The sequence below is a fragment of the Colletotrichum gloeosporioides genome, assembly GCF_011800055.1.
Source record: "Colletotrichum gloeosporioides strain Lc1 chromosome Unknown consensus_72, whole genome shotgun sequence".
Classification (NCBI taxonomy): domain Eukaryota; kingdom Fungi; phylum Ascomycota; class Sordariomycetes; order Glomerellales; family Glomerellaceae; genus Colletotrichum; species Colletotrichum gloeosporioides.
In genome coordinates this window covers 1,460-22,052 of record NW_025544717.1, presented here as the reverse complement: position 1 = coordinate 22,052, position 20,593 = coordinate 1,460, and the positions used below count along the sequence as shown (strand labels likewise).

Below are 20,593 nucleotides of genomic sequence, written 5' to 3'. Positions count from 1 at the left end.
AGAAAAGTCTTCAATATCGGCTCCTTCCAGAGTTGAGGTGAAGTCTGGTCTGGTGAATGTGAAGGTGGTAGTTAAGCGAGGTCTGGTCCGGTCAACAAAGGCAAGGCGGTCTATCAGAGATTTTCTTGTTGTTGTGGGATGGACTTGTGGGAGGAAGGTGCGTGAGAGACGACTACTTCCCCTTCAAGACTTGCGGATGGAGAGAGAGAGGAAAAAGAGAGAGACCGGGGCGGTGGTAAGAGAAAAGGGATCAGGGAAGATGGACGACAAGAACAGTCTCCTTCTAACGATGAATTCAAAAAGATGCTTCCCTGGATGAGATCCCATCAGTGACAGCATGAGACATCGCCGTCATCACAGCCAGCAACTTCTCAAGTCGGGTCAACTGATATTCACTGTCAACTTCTGATTGAGTAGTTTGACCCTTCTCCAGGCGGCCAGTTGTAACTTTGATGCATTAATTTGACCGAAAACCAAAGCTCCCTGCCTAGATGTGCCCAAATACTGACAGAGTTCACTCACGATGAAAGGAGGTTGATATGCCTTGTGTCACGTACTTGTATTTGTGTTATATATAATTGCAGGTGTCCAACTGCGGCCCAGTTGCAGGCCATGGGCCCGTTCTCCCCCATCTAATGTACACCTGCAACATCTCATCTACCTGATGAGGGCATGACCTCCCATAATGCTGATATGTACCTACTGATCCATTATTCTTACAGTCGTGATAAACGCCGGGCCAGACAACTAAAAGCCTGCCCCACTATAGCGTCGCTGGTATCGAATCGATTCAAAATCATGCTACTCATGTGCTTATAAGAACCTGTTACCACCGGGCTGGGGCCGGTGTGGGGGAGGTGTGGGTGCCTCCGACTCATAGTCACGATCCCTTGGATCGCTGCCTCTTCTTGGTGGCGTTGTGATACCGCGCCCGTACCTCGAGGCTTGCGGGGGGCTCGAGTCGATGGCCCGCACCTTGTCCTCATCAATGTATGCATCTTCCTCCTCGTCCTCATCGTCGTAGTGCTGGAGAGCGGGCATCGAGCGGGAATCACCCTTCACAAGACCAAGTCGCTCTTCTTCAGTCGCATTCTTAACCTGTGGGCTGGAGTAACCTCGCGATCCTAGGCCATACCGGCTGGTGGGTCGATGCGCCTCCTCTTCATGTGCGTGTGCATGTGCATGTGCATGTGGAGAGTCGTTGTGATGCCTCTTGAACACGTTTGAGAAGGAGAACTGTCTCTTTGCTGAATGCGGCGGCGGGGTCGGGGCCAGGTGAGAGCTTGCACCGCTGAAGGCGCTACCTCGCGACACAGCGCGTTGATCGTAGACGCCTGCGGCACCGGCGTATTCCATATCCCCATGCTGCTGTCCAACTGGAAGTCCATAAACGTGCTCCCTGCTTCTGCCGTAGTACGGGGAGTGATCGTCGTCTGACTTCAGGGTAGCGACAGCAATCTCGGTCAAAGGAACGGGATGCATCGGGCTCTGAACCTTCGGATCCTGGGTGAAGCTGGGCTGGTTCGGTGACAGAACGCTTCGCGCTCGCTCTCGGATTGTGCCTGCAATGCTCGAGAGCATGCCGGGGGACGAAGGACGATCATGTTCGGCCAGTTCTTCTTCGGTTGGGAAGTGAGACATGCCGAGGGGCGGGTGGGCTTGCGGGGAGCTGGGAATAACCGTGGGCGTACGAGGAACACCAGAGGGCACACCAGATGGAATGCCAGAGTGCGGGAGAGGGAACGGTGAGGTGATAGTGCCGCGCGTGCTTCGGCTTCCCACAGTCATCGTCCGGCGTCTTCTCAATCCGTCCCATTCGTACATCGGCTGACCATCCTCGCTGACAGGCTCCAGAGACTCGCGCAACTTCTCTTCGTGCAATCGCTTGAACTCCTCCTCTTCCATCTTCTGTCTGGCCGAGGACAAGCGGCGCACGATGGCGGCGGCTCCACGGATGGCGTCTGCCTTGGGTTCCGTCTCGGGCTGCTCCTGCTCGGCGATGGTCTGGATCTGGTTAAGATCTCCAGAAAAGACCGCCGTGTCGGGGACATCCTTGGCCGATTTCGAAAGTTGCAGTAATACCACACCGGAGCAGATGGTCAAAAAGCCGTTGACAACAGTGATGATGGCCGTTGGCGTGCCCTTGAAACCTCTGAACAGGACAGCCGAAGTGATGATGGTCGTGCTGGTGAAGTAAACGTAGTATGTCGGAGTGACCAGGGCGGCATTGAACAGATTGAGTGCTTTCTGAATTTGGAGTCAGCGTGAAGGATTCAATAGACCAGTACGGAAAGCTTACATTCAGATAGATGATCTCAGTCAAAAGGGTCGCAATGACGAAGACGAGAAGCACGTAAAGAAACCACTGGTTGAACTGCGACTGGCCTCCGGCCTGGGCCACGATTGCGGCTCCGAGACCTTGCGTAGCAACGACACTCAAGCCTCCGACCCAACTGCAGATGGAGATGTAGACCAACATGTTCTTCTTACCCCATCTTGGGCCGGCATAGAGAGCAGTTGCGACAGAACCTATAATGATGACACCTGCGTAACTCAGAAAGGCGGGATGAATGACGTAGCTCTGCATCTGCTGGATGTTGGCGACGGCTGAGTTCTCGGGCGCGTTCATGACAATGACGACGGATCCTACGATGCAGAGGAAGCAAGCGACTTTTCCCACCATACTCAAACGTTCCTTCAGGAAGATGGCCGAGAGGACTGCAGTTAGGACGACGGACAGGGCACCGAGAGGAGTGACGAGGATGGCATCGGTAAAGGCGTATGCGACGAAATTGCAGATTTCTCCCACAATCATCAAAATCATGCCGGTCCACCACCAGGCATTCTTGAGATAACCGTAGCCCTCGCCAGGGGCCTCATTGTACTTTTCGTTGGCCTTCAACAAACCGACCTTCTTGATGACGAAGGAGCAGCCGATGAATGCGCCAGATGCGACGGCCAGGGAGATACCGATAGCTTTGTACGAGGCTGGTCGCGTTGAGGTATCTGATGAGGAGGAGCCCATTCGGGCGTAGATTTCGTGGGCTGCCACAAGCAATTCTCCTGATTGTTCCATGGCGGCGTGTGCAACGCCGGCGACGTGGTCGCCGGGGTGATGTATTTGGAGGGGCTTTCGTTACTCGAGATTCGTGGTCATTCGCTTAATTTCGTTACAATGCGCGGGGATCAGAGGCGAGCTTTCTGGACAATACAGCAAGGACAACCGGCATAGGATACTCGTAGTCGAATGTGATGGACTGATCGTACGGGTGAAGCGTTGGCGAGAAAAAGCAGGTAGGCGGCGTCAGCAGTCGGAAAAAGCGATTGTCAACAATCTTGACAAAGCTTCAACGGCGGCGGGGAGCGGGTGGGTTTTGGGCGTCGAGCCGATATGGCACGGAGGCGTGCAGGGGTGCGCAATAGGAGCAGAGGGCGCTGTGATCGGTATGATCGGAACAGGAGTCTAAAAGACAAGACCGTCGGTGACGGGGAGCCTTTTTTTCGCGGAGACTTGTGGGAATTGGTGAGGTCGGGGGGCTCGAAGGAGGCTGTGTCGAGATGCGTCGAGTAAGAAGTGTTCGCGCAGTGGGAGGTAGGGTTCAGGTGGTGTTTACAGCGGGAGCTTGTCTTCGCCACAGCAGCTTGCGTCAGCCCGCTTGCATGAAGAGCTGAGGAGGTTCGTTCGTAAAAAAGGTCGTGAATTCGTTAGGTCGAGATCAGAGAAAGCGAAGCTATGTTGTTCTAGGACATGTGCAGGAGCAAAGAATACACATGCAGAACACCGCAGACAGGCTCGAGTTCAGTCGGAGTGCAGGCGGACAAGGCACGGTCGTCTCGCTGCAGGAAAGAGCACCTTTCTGAGAAATCAGGCAGGTGACGAAGCGGCGGGAGCTCAGCTGATAAGAGAGACAGAGCGTAGGTAACGGGGAGAAGAAAAGAAAGTGACAGACCCAAGACATGAAATTGCAGAAACGGACTCGATGGCTGGGTGGACAGTGGGACATTCGTATGGGAAAGCGCAAAACACCAGCAGCAGCAGCAGCGGCAAAAGCCAGACAAACGTGCGCTGAGCTGGACTGGACTGGACTGGATCATGGATGGGACTGCGGGCTGGGATTTGGGATGGAAAAGAACACGACGGACAGGGTGGTGCTGGTCTAGAAGCCCGGCCTTTTGGCGGTGCTGATTGGACACAAACGAGTGTGTGGGTGGACTTTGGTGGGGGGCGGGCTCGCTGTGTGTGGTTAGCGCCTTCCCGCAGCGCGGGACGCACCCTGTTCTTGGAAAGAGATGCAGTGGAGCCCAGGGGCTTTCCTGCCACCTGTGTCAGTGTTCTGCATCCAGTCCCGTCGCTGTCGTCGTTCTTTTTACCTTAGCCTTCCCCGGTGCAGTTGCTGCGATGCACCCGTGTAAAAATAAAATGAACTGCCACTGCCTTGTTGGTAGACACCAGGTAGGTAGGTACAGACAGCTGAGGTGGATGACATCTTGAGGTAACACTGTGAAGGCAGCAAATCTATGGCACTTTGTCCTCCTCAACACCTCCAGTGAGGTAAGGATGCATATCGCGGACAGACACCGTCGTCGCAACACTGCATTGGATTGACAGACAAACCTTCACAAGCCTTGCCATGCGCATAACACAACGATATGCACACCACATCTTTCCGTCTTTGGTCGGACCATCCCACCAGTTTCCGTCGAGGGAACGAGGGAATGCGAACACGCTGCTTGTGCCGCACCAACACCGCCATCCCCGGCAGGCTTGATCCCAGCGTCGGTCTCGAACACAGGCCTTGGTTCTCGCTCGTCCTTCTTTCTTCGCCACGACAAACTTCTGCTGGCCGTACTCGTGCTCGAACTGCAACTGCAACTGGCACTGGCACCAACAGGTGCTGCAGTCCGTCCCGTGTTGTCGCCATGTTTGTTTCGCAATATTCTCGAAAATTATGGACTCGGCCACCAGACGAAGGCGCCAACCGCGGCCCCTCAACGATGTCGCCCCGTTTCTCCTTGCGACGCCTGTTTTGCTCAAGCCACCAACGCCATCACCTCTTTGGCTGTCATCGCACATGGGGTTCCCCCAACTCTGAACTCTGATACGATGCGACACACGTCAATCCGCGTTCAACAGAAGTCAGTGGCCTTTTGCATCTGTGTGGGTGCATACGTCGTCCGTACTCTGTTCAGTTGGTTCCAAGGTTCAGATTCAGAATACCGTGCCGACAGAGAGGGCAGCGCTCGACAACGTCGCATCAAGCATCCCGGCCGGTGATGTCAAGACCAGCCAGCAATGTGGCTCTCTGCAACGGGTGATAGGTCCGTGTCGCTTCAACGTGCGACAACCAAGTCCAATTTACACCCCTGCTGCCTCGCCCTCCATCGCCCTCCTCCTCGCCGTGGCAACGGAAACAAGCCTTGCGCCAAGGTCAACAATCCATTCCAGCAACACTCGACTCGACTCCATCACCACGTTTGTCCCGCGTTGTTGTCTTATCCGTGGTTTGAGATGAAGAACTTCAACACGATGGGTGGAATGATGGAAGAGGAGCACCACGCAGCTGAGCTCATCCCAGGAGCAGCCCACTTGGCTCATTGAACACTCGCCGCTGCTGGGATGATGCACCTCTGGCTGAATTGCTTCAGCTGAGTGTGCCCAATCGACCCCACCACTAAGCCCGACCTCCATCGTCCCCAACCTAGTCGGTACGTACCTCTCTCTTCCACAATGTCACTCCGCCAGAAACAGCGAGGATTCGCTCATCGCCTCCCCCTCAAGCTGACATTCATTGCCAGCTGTCGACCATTGGCTGCCGACTGAGCCCCTCCACCTCCATTGACCCAGCAAGCAACAAGCAATAAGCAAAAAGCAAGCGAGTCAACTCCAGCTGCACGCGCCATGCGTTGGCCGCGACCGATTCAAGGGACCCTTTCACCTGCACCAACTGTGTCACAATTCTCGGCCTGCATCTGCCTGCCATGCATGCCAGACGGATCTCTTACCGGCGCTTCCCCATTCTTTCAGATCGCTGGGATCCGACAACCACTCTCGAAGGGATCTGCCCGCCGTCTGTCCAGTTCCGCGACGGGAAACCGTCACGGGCCTCGACCAGATGGCAACCTCTGTCAACGTCGCCTGTACCAGAATTGTTCGGTGTGATGACCTTTCGCGAATTGGAGGCCTTCGAGGGCACGGTGAAATACGACTATCCTCATTTCCAGATCTGATTTGCGGGATTCCTCCAGCCCCTCGGATGAAAATAGGTCGCACTACCGTCTGCGGTAAGCCATCTCAGCACGGTTAACACGGCGGGATGGCAGAACGCCTCAACGCTGGTCTAACCTCCGTCTGTCAAGCTTGTTGGCATAGCCTCTGCGGCGCGAGCTGCACATGAACAGCCTCTCGATGCAAGCCTCGGGGACGCTGTCAGCAGCCCGGGGCTTACCTTGCAGATGGATGCGCGTACGGATTTAAAGCACTTGTTGATGAGAACACGAGATGTCGAAGGCATCCTTGCTGAGGGGCATTTTAGGTAGTCAGACGCCCAGTCCAGCGATTCGACGTTTTACCTGCCAAACAAGTTGGAGCAGAAATCAGTCGAGAAATCACAACATTCCATCCGCCGTCGGTGAAAGCCGCGACCAACATCAGTCTGCAGGCCGTTTTGGTCATCAACATCTCCAATTACCTTACCAAAAGTTTGATGATCAGCGGATCCTGTTTCGCGCACAGGACGGATCTACAAGAAACAAGGCGACATTCCGTGAGGCTCGTGCGGGGCCCGGGATCGGCCCTCCACGGCTCTTGCCCGCCGCGGGACGTTGGAGCCGCTCCCGAATGTCTCGGCGTTTTGCCCGACCTCAACAGTATCAAGAACGTGACTCGCCCGGTACCAGTGGAAGTTTCAGCAATCAAAAAATCTCTTCGAAACATCTTTGGGCGCAATGCCGACGCCTTGGCCGACATGAGAACTTCCAGACGGCTTGACTCCTCCGTTCCGGATAATTGATCGTCTTGCCAAGCCATCAACTCGCAGCTCTGCGAGTTTTGGCAGAGATGGCATGCCAGCCCTACGAAAGGAAAGCGGCATCAGTGATCATCAAGAAAAGATGCTTACGATAGGTGTCCTTATGCCAATCAAGCCCTCGGCAATTGTGGAAAGATTCATGGGGAGCCTGCCGCTTTTTCAGCCTGTTGACCAGCAGCGTGACCTGAAGGCGGTCTCGTTGGCTGGGCTGGGCTAAGGTCTTCTACGCTGCCCGGCAACACCCAGCTGTTCCTATTCGCCATGATACGCCAAATCAGATCTCGATTCCCAAGAACACGAAAACTCAAAACCAGGATAATCGCCAACCTCCCAGGCCACACAAAGACGCGATCTTGGGCATCAAAGTTGGAGCAACCGGCACTGCCGGAAGCTCATCACAAAGCCCCACAGCCCAACCACATCAATTGAGCTGGCAAACCACAGTATCTATCGGTCAGCAATGATCCAGCTACCGATTACGTTCGGCTCTGCAAAGTGCACTCGGCCCGCAGAGGCTTCCGTCGCTCCAACCATGGCCGGCTGGCTTTTCTCCACACCTTCGTCCACACTGGTGTCGTCGCCGAGGCCGATGTTACGGCCCAGGAACCTCGTCTCAATGAATGATCAGCTCTTGCTCCCGAGGCTGCGTCTCGTGGAATTCCCCTTGCATAATGCCATCGACATAGGAATCGCCTCTGAAGTAGTATCCTCCTTCATCTCGCGGTCGTAGAACGATCGGTGACCCAACTCCCCACACGAGGGTTACCACATCCCCAGGCGCGACCCCGATGTGACCGAGCCCAAACATGCCCTTTCTCGTCTTGAAAGGTGTTCGAGACTTACGGCTAATGTCAAAATACACCCTCCATCGAAGTCTATCCGCAAGACGTTCCGTCTCCTCAGCCTTCACAGGCTCGACGCTCGTCAGCGCCTCACCATCCCACATCCCCTCGCCGCGAAGAAACTTGAGACCCTCTATCGACAAGCTCTCCACGTCAAGAGGCTCTTTTCGCATGACTTTGCGAAGTATCTGAGGTACGTCATGCATCTGGCCGTCAAGATACATCTTCCAACAAAAATGGAAATGACCGGCGTACCCGTATACGACGGTCCTACAGACGTAATCCTCTCCTGGGCCCGATTCCGGACCCAGACCGACAAAGTCAATAACGGACGCTGCCCACTGGTTCGACGTTTCTGTAGCAGTCATTTCTGAGGCCCGCGCCAGCGGCTGGAGCACTTCAATAACCTCGTCAACGATACATCCCCGGCGATGGAGGGCGCTGCCCTTTTGGAAGCCCGCAGACACGTCTCTTGTAGACTGGCATTTTCCTCCGGCAGCGGAGAAATATTTCTCGCCGTGGTTGATCGGGTATGGCCTAACGCCGGATCGGCCGATCTCGCGGAAATCGGGAACCCACGTAGGCAGCTCCCCTTCGGTTTCTCCAGGCTTCACAGAGTCGAGGTTGAAATACGATGGAGCAGAGCCTTCTAACATGGCCCTTGTCGCCCGCGTGAATACCTCTGTGACGGACTGCGTATAATTCAACTCCAAGCCCCGCTTCTCCTTCTCATTAAGCAGGCCGAGAAGACCAATGAGAAGATCTCGCGGGTCGGATGCAGCATAGTGAGGTCGATCCGGCGCGGCGCCCGTCTCCCATAACACACGTCTCAGCAGAGGCTCACGGAGGCCTTGACGGAGCATGCCTTGAACTTCGAGTGCTTTGGTAGGGTATAATGTCATGCTGTGCTTCAGGATGGTAACTCTTCCAACGTATCACATGGTCGTTAATGCGGCATCAAACACGTCCAGTGAGACTCTCCTGCCGCCTACCATAACCACCGCCTCCCGTGCGAGGGCGACTTCTTGTATGACCCAGATCCTGCACCAATAACTTCGATGTAGAATGTCAGATAAACCTGGAACCAGGGCTTTGCCGTTCTCCTGATACTCTGTGAACAAGTCCACGGCGGTGGCAGCTATTTCTGTCGCCGGGCCCATTTCGACGGTGCTTTGCTCATCAGGTTCTAGCTGACCCATGACAAACTTGCGTAGACTTAACGTCTTTTCACCGTTAGACGGCAGATCTAACGCATTACACGCATAAAGCCTGGGCCCATATTTGGAAACGATATCCATCACCTGATCTGTCTCCTCGGTACCGGGTCCGAGCCAGATGTACACCGTCGCGGCGTTGCTAAAGATGTCACGCATCATGCCGACCTGATGGGTCTTCTCTTCCAGGTCGGACTGTTCGATACATATGGCGTCGATCCAGAGCCACACGCTGACTCCATTCCGACTGAGTTGTTGCAGGGCATCGTGCAGGTTTTGCGTGACAAAGAAGGGCTGGCCATTGATCTCGATCTGGTGCAATTCAGATGAGCTGCCCCAGACGTACGAAAGCGCGCTGTATGAGGCCTCCTCGTCGCCCAACGACACCGTCCGGAGCTCGAGGGAGAGAGTGAAAGTCGCATGAGGCTGCCGGAGGCGGACTAGCCTGATCTCGCGACGGTCGGGGTCGAGGTGGTTGTGAACGGCCATTTGTGACAATGAAATCGGCTACGAATGCAAAAGTTGAAGTGCTCTACGTAATTTCGAAAGGCAGTGCGAGAATGATGGTTATGAAGATGCTGAACCTCTGAGGCAAGGTATCGGTTCGTAGGTGAGATGGATGTTTGTTCCTGGCATGCAGCTAGGCACCAACATCAACGACACTACAACGAGCGTGATTGGTTACTTTCGAGCGTTATATCCAAATCCATAGAAAAATGTACAAATGAGCAGTACAGTTGATGGAATGCGCTCTTACTGCATCCTTCTTCCCTTCTAACTTTTCCTTCGCAGTTTGTTACTGCAGATTTCTTCTCTCTGGCTGCGAACCCATCATCTACGACGATGCTCCGGTTTGAATGTTGAAAGGTCCGGAACCCCAGCAAGCTAAGAGGCCACCATTCAACTATTTACTCCCCCAAGAATCACTATTACATCGTCCAGAAACTCCTATATGCAATGAAGGATTTCAATTAATGGACTCTGTGTGTCTTGGTCGTGTTTCAAGTCGAGCAAAGACATGATTGGGAGGTGACGACGGAATAATAGTGGCTTAAAAACAACGCTTTGTTCAACCCGATTAGTCATTGCTATTGAGCAACGTGGCATATCAAAAAATGACAGCGTTGTTGTTTTAAATATGCAGAGAATCAAGGAATCACTTCCAGTCTGAAGAAGTGTCATTCAGTCGCAGTTTGAAGAAGTTTGTACGTCTCGACTCCATCCTATCGGTCCCCTCGGCAAGCAAGAACGCGCCCTAGAATCAACTCCCTACCCCTTACGCCCTTGGTAAAAACTTTAGCTGATGAACGTTTGCCAACTCAAAACGTTCATGGATGGAATTGAAATATTGGAGATGTTGATTAATCACTAATTCTTTCGAAAACAGCCGGTGGGATCGTATTCGGTCCTGCACGGAGTCCGAGGCCTTGACATGTTGAATACTATCCCACTACAGCCTAATAACGTCATTCTGACGGTTTCAAGCTTTAAAGGCGAGTTGGACATCAACGACACCGCGGATGAGGTCCTCTAAAGATTTCCACTTCATCCCAAGAATCTCGTCCGCCGCTTTGGTCACCGCGCTCATGGTCGGCGCACCCTCGACCGGGGGTTTAAGCTTGTAGTCGGCGGCGGGATAGAGTTTCTGCACCACCTCCGCAATCTCGTTCCACGATGTCGTGACGCCGGAGACGACGAATTCCTGGAAGTCCGCCGGGACGGGCGCCGTCAGCGCGCGGTAAAAGGCCTCGGCGACGTCCCTGACGTCGACTAGCACGGGAGGGAAGGTGATGTTGCCGGTGCGGACGGCGTCGAGGAAGAGATAGTTGATGCTGTCGATCTCTTCGGCCTTCTTCTGGAGGAGGCTTGGTCCTGTTACGAAGCTGGGGTGGAGAGTCAGGACTTTGAAAGAGGGGTTGTTCTTTTTGACCCAGTCTTCCGTTGCTTGGTGCGCGAGGATCTTGGAGCCTTGGTATTTCATGGTGTGTCCTGGGAGGCCTTCGGGAAACTCCATGTTGACGTCAACAGGAAGATCAATACCAGCGCGCTCTGAAACTTGGTTAGACAAATCGTGTAGCCAGAGATGAAAAGCATTTTGGTAAAGTTACCTCGAACGACTAGGCCGTCGCCAGCCATTGAGAAGAGAGCTTCCAAAGGTAGCAACGCGAGGATGGAAGACGTGATCAAGACCCTCTTGACGGACGGCGTCGCCTTGGCGGCGTCAAGAACCGAGAGCGTGCCCTGGACGGCAGGATTGATGTAGCCCTCTTGGAAGTCCGCGCCCTGGCCTACCATGGGCGATGCTACGTGGATCACATAGTCCACGCCGACGACAGCATCGGCAAACGCATTTGTCTTTGTGAAATCGGGGATGAGAATGAACTGAAGCTGGTCTGCGAATGTTGGAAAAGCTTCTTGGAGCTTCTGAATCTGTTCTTCACGGCGAACGCTCAGTCGGACGCGGTAGCCTGCTTTTAAGACGGAAGATGCAATCTGAGAGCCGATGAAGCCGGTGGCTCCGGTGATGAAGATGAGTGAGGCGGGCATGTTGTTGGAGTGAAGGTTCCAGGCGGGAGATAGCATTCGTGTAGAGATGGTCAGAGTCGAGGATGAGTGAGTTACATATCGTGCACTTTATACCTTTGACACAAGAGAGCCAGCAACAGAATCATGGACCCCTATCCGCCAGCCATCCGAAGCTTGGCACTACCATCTCTCGCAATTCAGACGCCGATGTTTTGCACACAGCAGGACCTCATACTTTGACGTTGGCAAGCTTCCATGTAACAATTCGTCCGAGCTCCCCGTGTACAGGGATTCCTCTCTACCCACTCTCGAGCATTTCGTCAGAGTAGTGAAGCCAAAGATTACTGATCAGCTAGCGGTGGCTCCGGACAACACAAAACCACCCAGACCGGCGACCGCCCGTCGGAAATATTTATAAGCGCTCCTGGGGTTAAACTTTCCAATCGTAATTTTGTCCCAAAAGCTTACAAAATCGGCCGTTGTGACCGTGATGCTTCCGCTCATCCAGCTCATACAGGATATCCCAGTGGGCGAAGCTTGGCATAGATCTCTTCTAAGCTAGCCGGCAGTACATGCCCATCCTCACCGCCGTCCTTGTTTTCTGCTTCTTTTTTATGTTGCTGTTGATCTTCGTCCTCGTGATTCTTCTCGTCACTGTCAGTACCTAGCTGCCAATACTGAGGACTCCGCTGCCCCTCGTATTCGTAGATCCCTCCCCCAATCTTGCGAAGATAGCCGTCCATTTCAATTGATGGAAGCCAGACTGGAGAAGGCAAGATATCTCCACACTTGCTCCAGCAGAGGGGAAAGCACTCCTTTTGAGGTAGCTGTGACCCGTCTCGACTTGCTCTCCCTGGGAAAGGCAAAGCGTCACCCACAAACATCTCCTCCACAAGTTGCCAAATTCGGCGTCGATTGTGCAATCCAGGAGGTACATGAGAGAGATCACTGTGGTAGCCCGTGGTGGCCATTTGATGAACGAGTAGCTCCCCGCGTTTAGGACGGTCTAGTCGAAGACCGTAGTCTACCCCGCGACTGAGTTGTCGAACTAAGAGTTCCCAGTCCCATTCAAAGTCAGAACCACCGGGGCAACTCTCGGCATCTTTGGCGTCGATAAGTGTTGGATCAATGTCCCACAGCCATTGAAGGAGACCGCGACCGCCGGCCTTGAGTGTGTTCTTCCAGATCTTCTGAGGTAAGACTCGCGAGGAAACCCGTGGTAGATCTGGCCCCATTGACTTACAGATCTGGTCTAAGACTTCGGCTGGCATCGCAGCCAAATCTGCTATCAGCCGCGTAGCATGGTCACTCGCAAAAGCAACGTTTGAGCGACACTGCTGCAGATTTTTCAAAAGGCATTCGGTTAGTCCGTCGATCTCTAGAGGGCTGCTCCCCAACGTCTGCAGACCTTGTGTTAGTATCAGCCGTGATTGGATAGATGAACTGTGTGATACGCACATAGAAAAGGTTCGCCCTTGGGGATGAAAAGGGCCCGGGCCAATCAAGTCCAGGACACTCATGCGATGACCATTCAAAGAAAGGTATGTAAAAGCCTTTCGTCCAGATCGTAAAGTTTGGTGCAAAACAACCTCCATGCCGATCTGCACACTTCATTGTTACCGCCTGCCTCCATCTCAATGCCATGAAAAGCCCTCGCAAATCTCGAATATGTGTCGTTTGTGATGTTTTGAAGACAATTTTCGCAATTTCCAGGCATGCGGTGTGAACCAACGCATACGCTCGGCTGTCGAAAGCCCAGTAACGGTGAGAAAAGCAAACCACTTTGTTTGAGGTTTCACCCCACTTGTAGCTGCCGTCAAGCTCCCATCGGGTATACTGGTGTTTGTCTTCAGGCTCTGCGGGATACACCTCAATGTCGGAAGCTTGACATCTTGGTCGGACGCCATGTGAATCTGGCTGGATCGTGGATCTCAAATCGTCGAGGTCGAGATACTCGTCTTCAAGCCCCGGAAGGATTTGTCCAAATTCATCATCGGGATCGCATAGTAAGCGGGCCTCGGCGAACCAATCTAGTTCATTGAAATATTCGGGAAGAGGCTCGTCTTCTGGGAGAGGAGGGTCGTTATCATCGATAAAGCAAGGCGTGCCTCTGACCGAGAGGCCACATATGTGGCATGGCGACATTTCGAAATCCATAACGAGGGCCTCTTCTGAAAGATTTGATATTGGATTTTGAATGCGAGTCAAAATTTGCGTTGGCTCTAGAAAGTGCCCGGGTTTCGAGACGACCAGGAGAAAGGCGAAAGAAAACAAAAGACGGAGATCATGATCAGAACAGACAAAGTGAATGAAGTTAGGGGTCGTTTCAATATCATGCATTCCCCACACTAAAGGCTGAAGCTGACCGTCAGGCTTGGGGGCTGTTGGTCCAGGACATGCATGAATACGAATGATGTATGTTTTTGGCTGAGACGAGCGACTTTGTTGCCAGCGGCAAACTGCATTGCCCCACACAATATCATGTATCCTTGCAAATAGTAAAAATAGAAAGCCTTGGGGGTCGCGTCTTTCTGCAAATTCTGGGTGCGCTGTCTGCAGCCTTTCCGAGGCGCCCGTTGTGTGTGTGTGATCAGCTGCGCATCTCAGGGGGTTCGGCCCCCATTTGCCTTCCAGGAGAACAAGCTCGCCACGGGAGTCGGTGTTACTTCCCCTGGAATTGATCATGCAACTGCGGTCCATCTTGTTGGTCGTATGATCTCCAATATGACCCCAACGCTACTTGGAACTTGGCAGAATCAACATTCAATGACATCGACATCGACTAATTTGCGCGGACTCATTTTGGGTAGCCGAGAGAAAGCAGTTTGGCGATCAATTTCAAATTGTCACGAACAGGACCTTGTAGTGATATAGCTACCAAACCACTGGCTCTGTGAACCGCAGGAAGCGTGGTGTTCTTGTGCTCCGCAACGGACGTTTAGACGGAATACCTTTTTCCGAAGTCTGTAGCATGATGAATCTGCTATACAACACCCCGCCATCCCCGGTGGAACTTGTTGGGAGAGCCCGAAAGCTCACATCTGCACAAGGCAGGGAGCGCAAACGAAAAGGGCTTACCGCCCCAACCTTAAGTGGATGGGGGCTGTTGGTCTTTGGTTCTTCTTGATATCCAGTCAGCCAGTCTTTGCGGAAGCGCGAGATGTTGTTGGTACTAAATTAGAATGGTCGGATCAATCATCAATACTACAATGAGAACATAAAAGGCTGGTGGACGCAGAAATTGCACATCGTATCCCTTGTGGTTTGATGCTTCACATCTTCACAATATCCCTCATCTATCACAGAGTTTGAGACTCAAGCCTTTCTAAAAACTTTCTCTTCCAACGCTGGTGCTCAGCATGAAGCTTTCCTACGTTGCATGTGCGCTTGTCGGCGCCTCCTCTGTAGCGGCTTCCAATGTCTATGAATACGACGTGGGTTCACAGGAAAGCCAGTCTGTGTTCCTCCACAATCCCCAGGAAACCCACAGCATCGATCAAGGCTTTGTGGCTGCGAGAGACAGCCCACCAATCTCAGGAGAGGCGAGCTCTCTTACTACGACATTCCCTACCCCCAGCCTCGCTGGCAACCTGTCCCGAGTTCTGATGACACCGACAACCCGTCAATGGATCCCCGAGATTGGCACTAGCAGCCAGAACACTACTTTTCAGCACCCTGCCTCCTCTCTTTGGTCTACTGTCAACAGTGAAGCCTATCCAGCAACGACTCAAACCATTCATGATTCCCATAAGACGACTCAACATGTGCCAACCACTCCCGCCATACACCACACTCCAACACCAGTGTCCACAATGACCACGGTGCCACCAGAGCTTCTTATTCAGACTTTGACAGGTTCTGAATGGAAGGAGAATACCTGGATCACGACGACTGGGTCTGACGGTTCTCCCACCCTGGTTCCTGTGATTGTCGGATGCCCTGGTTGCAAAGATCGTAGCGGCGGGGGCTTGCTTCTCTGGAACCTTCCGCAAATACCCAACGTATCTTTCAAGTTTCCCAATATCCCCAATCTACCTCAGTTCTTTCTACCATGCGTAAAGATTCTGTTTGTGGAGATAGGAAACTGCCCTGGCCCCGTGACCGAGTCGACAGACGACGGCAAGCAGCAAGATGATAAGGAGAGCAATTCACCAACTCCTTCGCAGACGCCATCGAAAACCCAATCAAAGACAACATACTCCTCGGCAGTTTCCTCAACAGAAGGCTGTGAAGTCATACGAACAGCTAGTCATTGCGTAGCCACGTGTAGCCCAACAACGATCGACCGTACTAGCACCGTTACCTGTTTCACAACAGCATGTCACGCGACCATCACAGGTTGCAGTGCCAGCGGGATCACATCTAGCACGACCAAGATGCCATGCCCAACCCACGACCATGCCAACAACGTTGACAGACGCGACCTCGGAGGCGACAGCTGCCCAATGAACTGCCCACAGTGGAGCCTCTACGACTGGAAATCTTCTGATCGTGTCGAGGATGATCAATCCGACGCCGAGAAGAGAGATTTTGCACTGGCTGGACGTATCTTGGTTTCTCGTGCAGACAAATCAAACGTGAGAAAGATTGGAGAGTGTCGAATCGAAACTGCATGGCCGGCTGGTAAACCAGTGGCGACACCTGCATATGCCTCAGGCCCAGAGTTTCTAGAAGCTGACCAAGGCGGGTTCATGAACGTCGATGAATCGAGGAGAAAATCGAGCATGGAAGTGCCGAGATGGTATAGCTTAAGGAGTGCTGAAGCACCGGCTTGCACTCCCTCGACTGTTACACTCAATACACAAGATATGTATAATGTCATGCAACGCTTGAAGAAGAGCGAAGAAGAGCACAAAGGCAAAAAAGACGAATCAGCGTTTCTGTTCAACAATCAACCCGACAGGCCTTCGTTGGATCATCTTTGGGAGAAGAATTGGGCGACGGATTTCTTGCTCAAAAGTGTCCTGGACGACGGCAACGCAGCTGCTCCTTTGGCTGACTCGCCAGGTGGCAAAGCTGGAAAGATGAACTGCAAAGACTTCAAAGCCTACATTTTTGGCTCTCATGAAGAGGGGAAAAGAGGCACGCAAAACCTTATCGCCAGTGTCTACAACGCAATGCCCTCCAAGAACAACTTAGAATTCGTTGGAATGACTCAAGACCTCAACGAAAAGGCCAAAGTAAGCAAACTATTTCCCAATTGCACATTGTAATGAATAGCGTCAATCACATACTAATTTGTTCTTCATCACAGGGGCTCCTCTGGAATCCGAGGAATTTGAATCCAGAAGTGGCTGCAAATATGAAAGATGCTGCGAAGCTGCCCGTTGCCGCAGCCTTGAAGGAATTAGATAAGAAGATGAACTTTTTGTTTACTATGCAACAAGGAGTTTGGGTGAGCAACATACCAAAAGCCGTTGAGCTTATGCAGAGAACGAACAATAGGGTGTACAACGAGTTGTGAGTCATCTGTCTTTTGAACACATATCAGCATCTCTGCTAGGTTTGCTTTGATAAAAAATAATGTTAGCTGACCAGGAGAGTATGCAGTATCAAAGCTGATGAGATTCTTGCAAAACAGAACCCTGAGGTGAAAGCTTTGACCCAAGAGGGAGGCTATCTGAACCCACGCTTTCGGCAGCACATGGACAATTTTCTCAACAACCCAGAAACAGGCATCAAAGCACTCGTCATCAACTCTGCGGACTCGATCAAACAGGTTATCGCAACTGGGTTTGAATCACTCAATGAACGAGCTGAGCGTATTTCTAAGGCCGGTCTCACTCAGGACTTTGAGATAGGAAAGAAGAAGTGGGAGTACCTTCGCAACCTACCCCGTTCGACATGGGAGCTACAAATTTCATGGTCATGGCTGAGGTGTGACGCCCTTTCCCGAAGAGATGGGGAGGAGTTCGGTGCGTGCCACTTCGCACCGCCGACGTCAATACCTCCGGAATCGACCATCACATCGTCTCTTGCACCAACCGAGACCAGCCTCCCGACCGATGCCAACACCTTCACAACCACCTCGTCATCTGCTTCGGAGATAATTACAGATCCAGCTGGCTCATGCACAAGAGATGAAGAGTGCAGAAGCATACAATGTTCTGATGGATCTTTGGGTGCCTGCTTGGCTTTGCCGTTGGGGCGAGGTAACGTTTGTGGCTGTCAGCCTCTAAAATGGGAGACTTCTACGTTGTCATACGTATCGACGGCATCTACTGAAACACAACCGCAGACAACGCATACATCGATGAAGACCCCTCCGCCAAAGACTTCGCTACAGAGCAAGCCTTCTTCAACCACAGCCGTCCCACCACGTTGGACTCAGAGTTGCAACCCGGGGGGACTGCGGTTCGACAAGGATGCCGCCACTGGTTTTGTCGAAGAGTATTGTAAGAAAGCCACCTGGGATGACAAATGGTTCGGCGCTGCTACAGACGGGAAGATGGTCAAACAGAAGGGCATCTCGGTATGGGAAAACCAGAACGATGACAAGGTGTCGTCTTTCAGGTTCATCATTCATGCCGTCAAGCCTGCGAACGAAGGCAACAGGAAAGCATGGTGTGACACCGAAGGAAAAGGGTCCCAGCTGAACACTGCTCTGGAGCTACTACAGTCGGACGATGGTGTCCAGGAATGTCGGAAGCAGTTGCAAGAGTTGATCAAGTGTAAGCAAAAGTCTCTTTCGTGATCTTGCGGAGTTTCAGCTGACCCAGATGCAGGCCGACCGGATGCCAACAACGCCGATAGGCCTTCCGGAGGAACTCGCGCCGGTCTCTGTCTTCAATGGACCCTTCAGGTAACGAGGGATGAAGTGTGATCAAATTAGCCTACACCCTAGGGGCCTGCTCTGTAAAGTTTCAAACGGGGTTCACCTTTAGGGTGGATACACCCGACCATCAAAGACTGGATTAATTTTTTTCAGAATTCAGGCTGGGGGTTGACAGACCGATCCATCATTTTCTCGATTGGGGCAAACTTTGTTCGTTCATCAAACGCCTAGCTAGACAACAACTGACTTTCTTTTCTCATCCTGTACTTCTTTCTGGTCAAGACTATGGTCCACAATTTCGTGGGCATCTAAGACCATGTCAATCTCTTGAGCCATGGTTTCAAATCGAGATTCGACTCCCTTTGTAGCCGGAGGAAACCAGAAACTCAGTGCATAATAGGCCAGCCCGCTTACAACAACACTGAGAAGGTATTTCATCTCCCACAAATGTGTCCCCCCAGAGGTTATGTTCACCGTACCGAAGGTCCCGACAAACCCTGGGAAAGGTAATGCTACACCGAGGATCCATGCGGCAATTGCGCGTATATTCCAGCCTTTGTAGTACCAATATCTGTAACTCTCGTTGCCGACGTACAGTTCCGTGATGGAGAAGTTACCGTTGGCGACAAAGAAGTAATCGACGATGCAGATAGCAGCAAATGGTCCCATCAAGATGGAATATCCGGACAGAAAGGTCAGCAAGCTCTTCGCACTTTTGATGATACGCCATGGAACGATAGGAATGTCATCACTGCGCAAAGAACCTGACCCCTTCGAATGTTGATCCAACGAGGGAAAAGACCTGCAATGTCGGAACCGAAAGGCAGAGAGTTTGCAGCCACGTTGGTGCCAAGAATTGCCACGGCAAAGGAGAAAGAGGCAAGAAACACTAGCCCTCTCGATGCCGCGCTCATCTGATAGTAGTCAAGAGCCTCACTTAGAACGTCCCACAAGTTCCAGTAGACCTTTCCCCAGACATTGGAAGTTGCATTGGCCACCAAAATTCCGAACAGCGCAGGAAGAGCGCTGAAGATCGGATAGGTGAGCAGCTGCGACCATGACTGGTCACTCGGCTTCCGATCCCATCAAGTGATATCTGCCTGAGCCACAATAAGCGCCGAGCAGCCCCCAAAACCAGAGTTCAGGGCACTCACCCAGAGCCAACCGTAGTACCCAGAGTTGCTGATCTTAGGGGAAACTTGGAAGCTCGGCCCGTTGGAGCCTCCGTTCAATACGATGGCCCAGATCAATACCGCAAAGCAAGCGGGGCAACCATGCATGACTTGGCGACGAAGATAGGGAAACCGATGTAGTATGGTGCTGGCCCTCGACCATTGGCGACGAGCAGTACGGCGCCGATGATGCGTGAAACAACCACGGCGAGCCATGCGGCGTAGCATGGCATTCCCAGAGCAATCATCGCGCTCCCAGTTGTCCAATTACCAGTCGCAAACGAAGAGGCGAGCCAAAAGGATGTATAGTGTAACCATGTCCAGTTTCGATGGGCAGGTTCGGTTGGGTCGAGATCATAGTTGGACAATACATGCTGGCCACTGCTGCGCTCAGGAGCTGTTTCTGATGTGACGTTATACGGGTTCTAAGGGGCCTCAAGTGTATAGATGTTACGGTCAGCTATTTGATAGTAGGGTCTGCTAATAGAAGCTGGGGATTAATACGTTATAATAGTATACTGAGGTTATGGTTTAAGTTATAGGTTATAGACTATAGTAGATTAGGTCTTTTAGAGGCTAAGGTAATTAGTCTTAGACTTAATAAGTAATTTATAGTAAAAATAAACTAAGAGTATTTATAAAGATAAATACTAAGTTAATTACTAAAGAACTATAGAAGTCTAATTTTAAATAAAACTTAGGTTATACTATATATAAGTTTTAAATAATCCTCTTATTCTTATTACTATTCCTTAGTTTAATAGAGTTTATTTTACTAAGTATAGTTTCTATATCCTTAGTATATAGATCTAATCTTTTATCTTATTATTATATAACTTATACTATAGTTTTTTTATTTCTAAGTAAGTCCCTACTATCCTTATAATCTTATAGTATAAATATCTTATCTTAGCTACTTAACGCCTAAGTAGGTTAGTTATCTATTATTTATATATAATAGGTTATAATATTAAGTCCTCTCTCTAAAGGTTTTATCCTTAAGACTTAATATAAGTAGGTTATTAGTCTTAGGTTA

General features: G+C 51.8%; 7 protein-coding genes across 7 annotated transcripts; 1 reads left to right on the top strand and 6 right to left on the bottom strand.

The window, feature by feature from the left end:
* Positions 1-813: 813 nt before the first annotated feature.
* Positions 814-3,130, bottom strand: GCG54_00009449 (putative magnesium transporter NIPA1; the record flags this gene model as incomplete). The annotated part of the gene is made up of 2 exons (XM_045409395.1): positions 814-2,247; positions 2,300-3,130. Coding segments are annotated over 2 exons (2,265 nt in total), but the record flags the coding sequence as incomplete, so codon positions are not given.
* A 4,511-nt stretch (positions 3,131-7,641) lies between these two features.
* Positions 7,642-8,772, bottom strand: GCG54_00009448 (uncharacterized protein; the record flags this gene model as incomplete). Its single annotated transcript, XM_045409394.1, has 1 exon — positions 7,642-8,772. One exon carries the CDS (start codon positions 8,770-8,772, stop codon positions 7,642-7,644), a length of 1,131 nt encoding a protein of 376 aa, XP_045259936.1.
* Positions 8,773-8,805: 33 nt separating this feature from the next.
* Positions 8,806-9,573, bottom strand: GCG54_00009447 (Heterokaryon incompatibility protein 6; the record flags this gene model as incomplete). Its single annotated transcript, XM_045409393.1, has 1 exon — positions 8,806-9,573. One exon carries the CDS (start codon positions 9,571-9,573, stop codon positions 8,806-8,808), a length of 768 nt encoding a protein of 255 aa, XP_045259935.1.
* Positions 9,574-10,564: 991 nt separating this feature from the next.
* Positions 10,565-11,631, bottom strand: GCG54_00009446 (putative uncharacterized oxidoreductase; the record flags this gene model as incomplete). The annotated part of the gene is made up of 2 exons (XM_045409392.1): positions 10,565-11,133; positions 11,193-11,631. The coding sequence occupies 2 exons, from the start codon at positions 11,629-11,631 to the stop codon at positions 10,565-10,567; spliced, it is 1,008 nt and encodes a 335-aa protein (XP_045259934.1).
* A 488-nt stretch (positions 11,632-12,119) lies between these two features.
* Positions 12,120-13,755, bottom strand: GCG54_00009445 (uncharacterized protein; the record flags this gene model as incomplete). Its single annotated transcript, XM_045409391.1, has 2 exons — positions 12,120-13,010; positions 13,069-13,755. The coding sequence occupies 2 exons, from the start codon at positions 13,753-13,755 to the stop codon at positions 12,120-12,122; spliced, it is 1,578 nt and encodes a 525-aa protein (XP_045259933.1).
* A 1,214-nt stretch (positions 13,756-14,969) lies between these two features.
* GCG54_00009444 (uncharacterized protein) lies at positions 14,970-18,433 on the top strand (the record flags this gene model as incomplete). Its single annotated transcript, XM_045409390.1, has 4 exons — positions 14,970-16,790; positions 16,865-17,070; positions 17,161-18,281; positions 18,336-18,433. 4 exons carry the CDS (start codon positions 14,970-14,972, stop codon positions 18,431-18,433), a joined length of 3,246 nt encoding a protein of 1,081 aa, XP_045259932.1.
* Positions 18,434-18,795: 362 nt separating this feature from the next.
* GCG54_00009443 (Allantoin permease) lies at positions 18,796-19,982 on the bottom strand (the record flags this gene model as incomplete). Its single annotated transcript, XM_045409389.1, has 5 exons — positions 18,796-18,806; positions 18,865-19,090; positions 19,150-19,458; positions 19,540-19,667; positions 19,718-19,982. Coding segments are annotated over 5 exons (939 nt in total), but the record flags the coding sequence as incomplete, so codon positions are not given.
* Between the last annotated feature and the right edge of the window lie 611 nt (positions 19,983-20,593).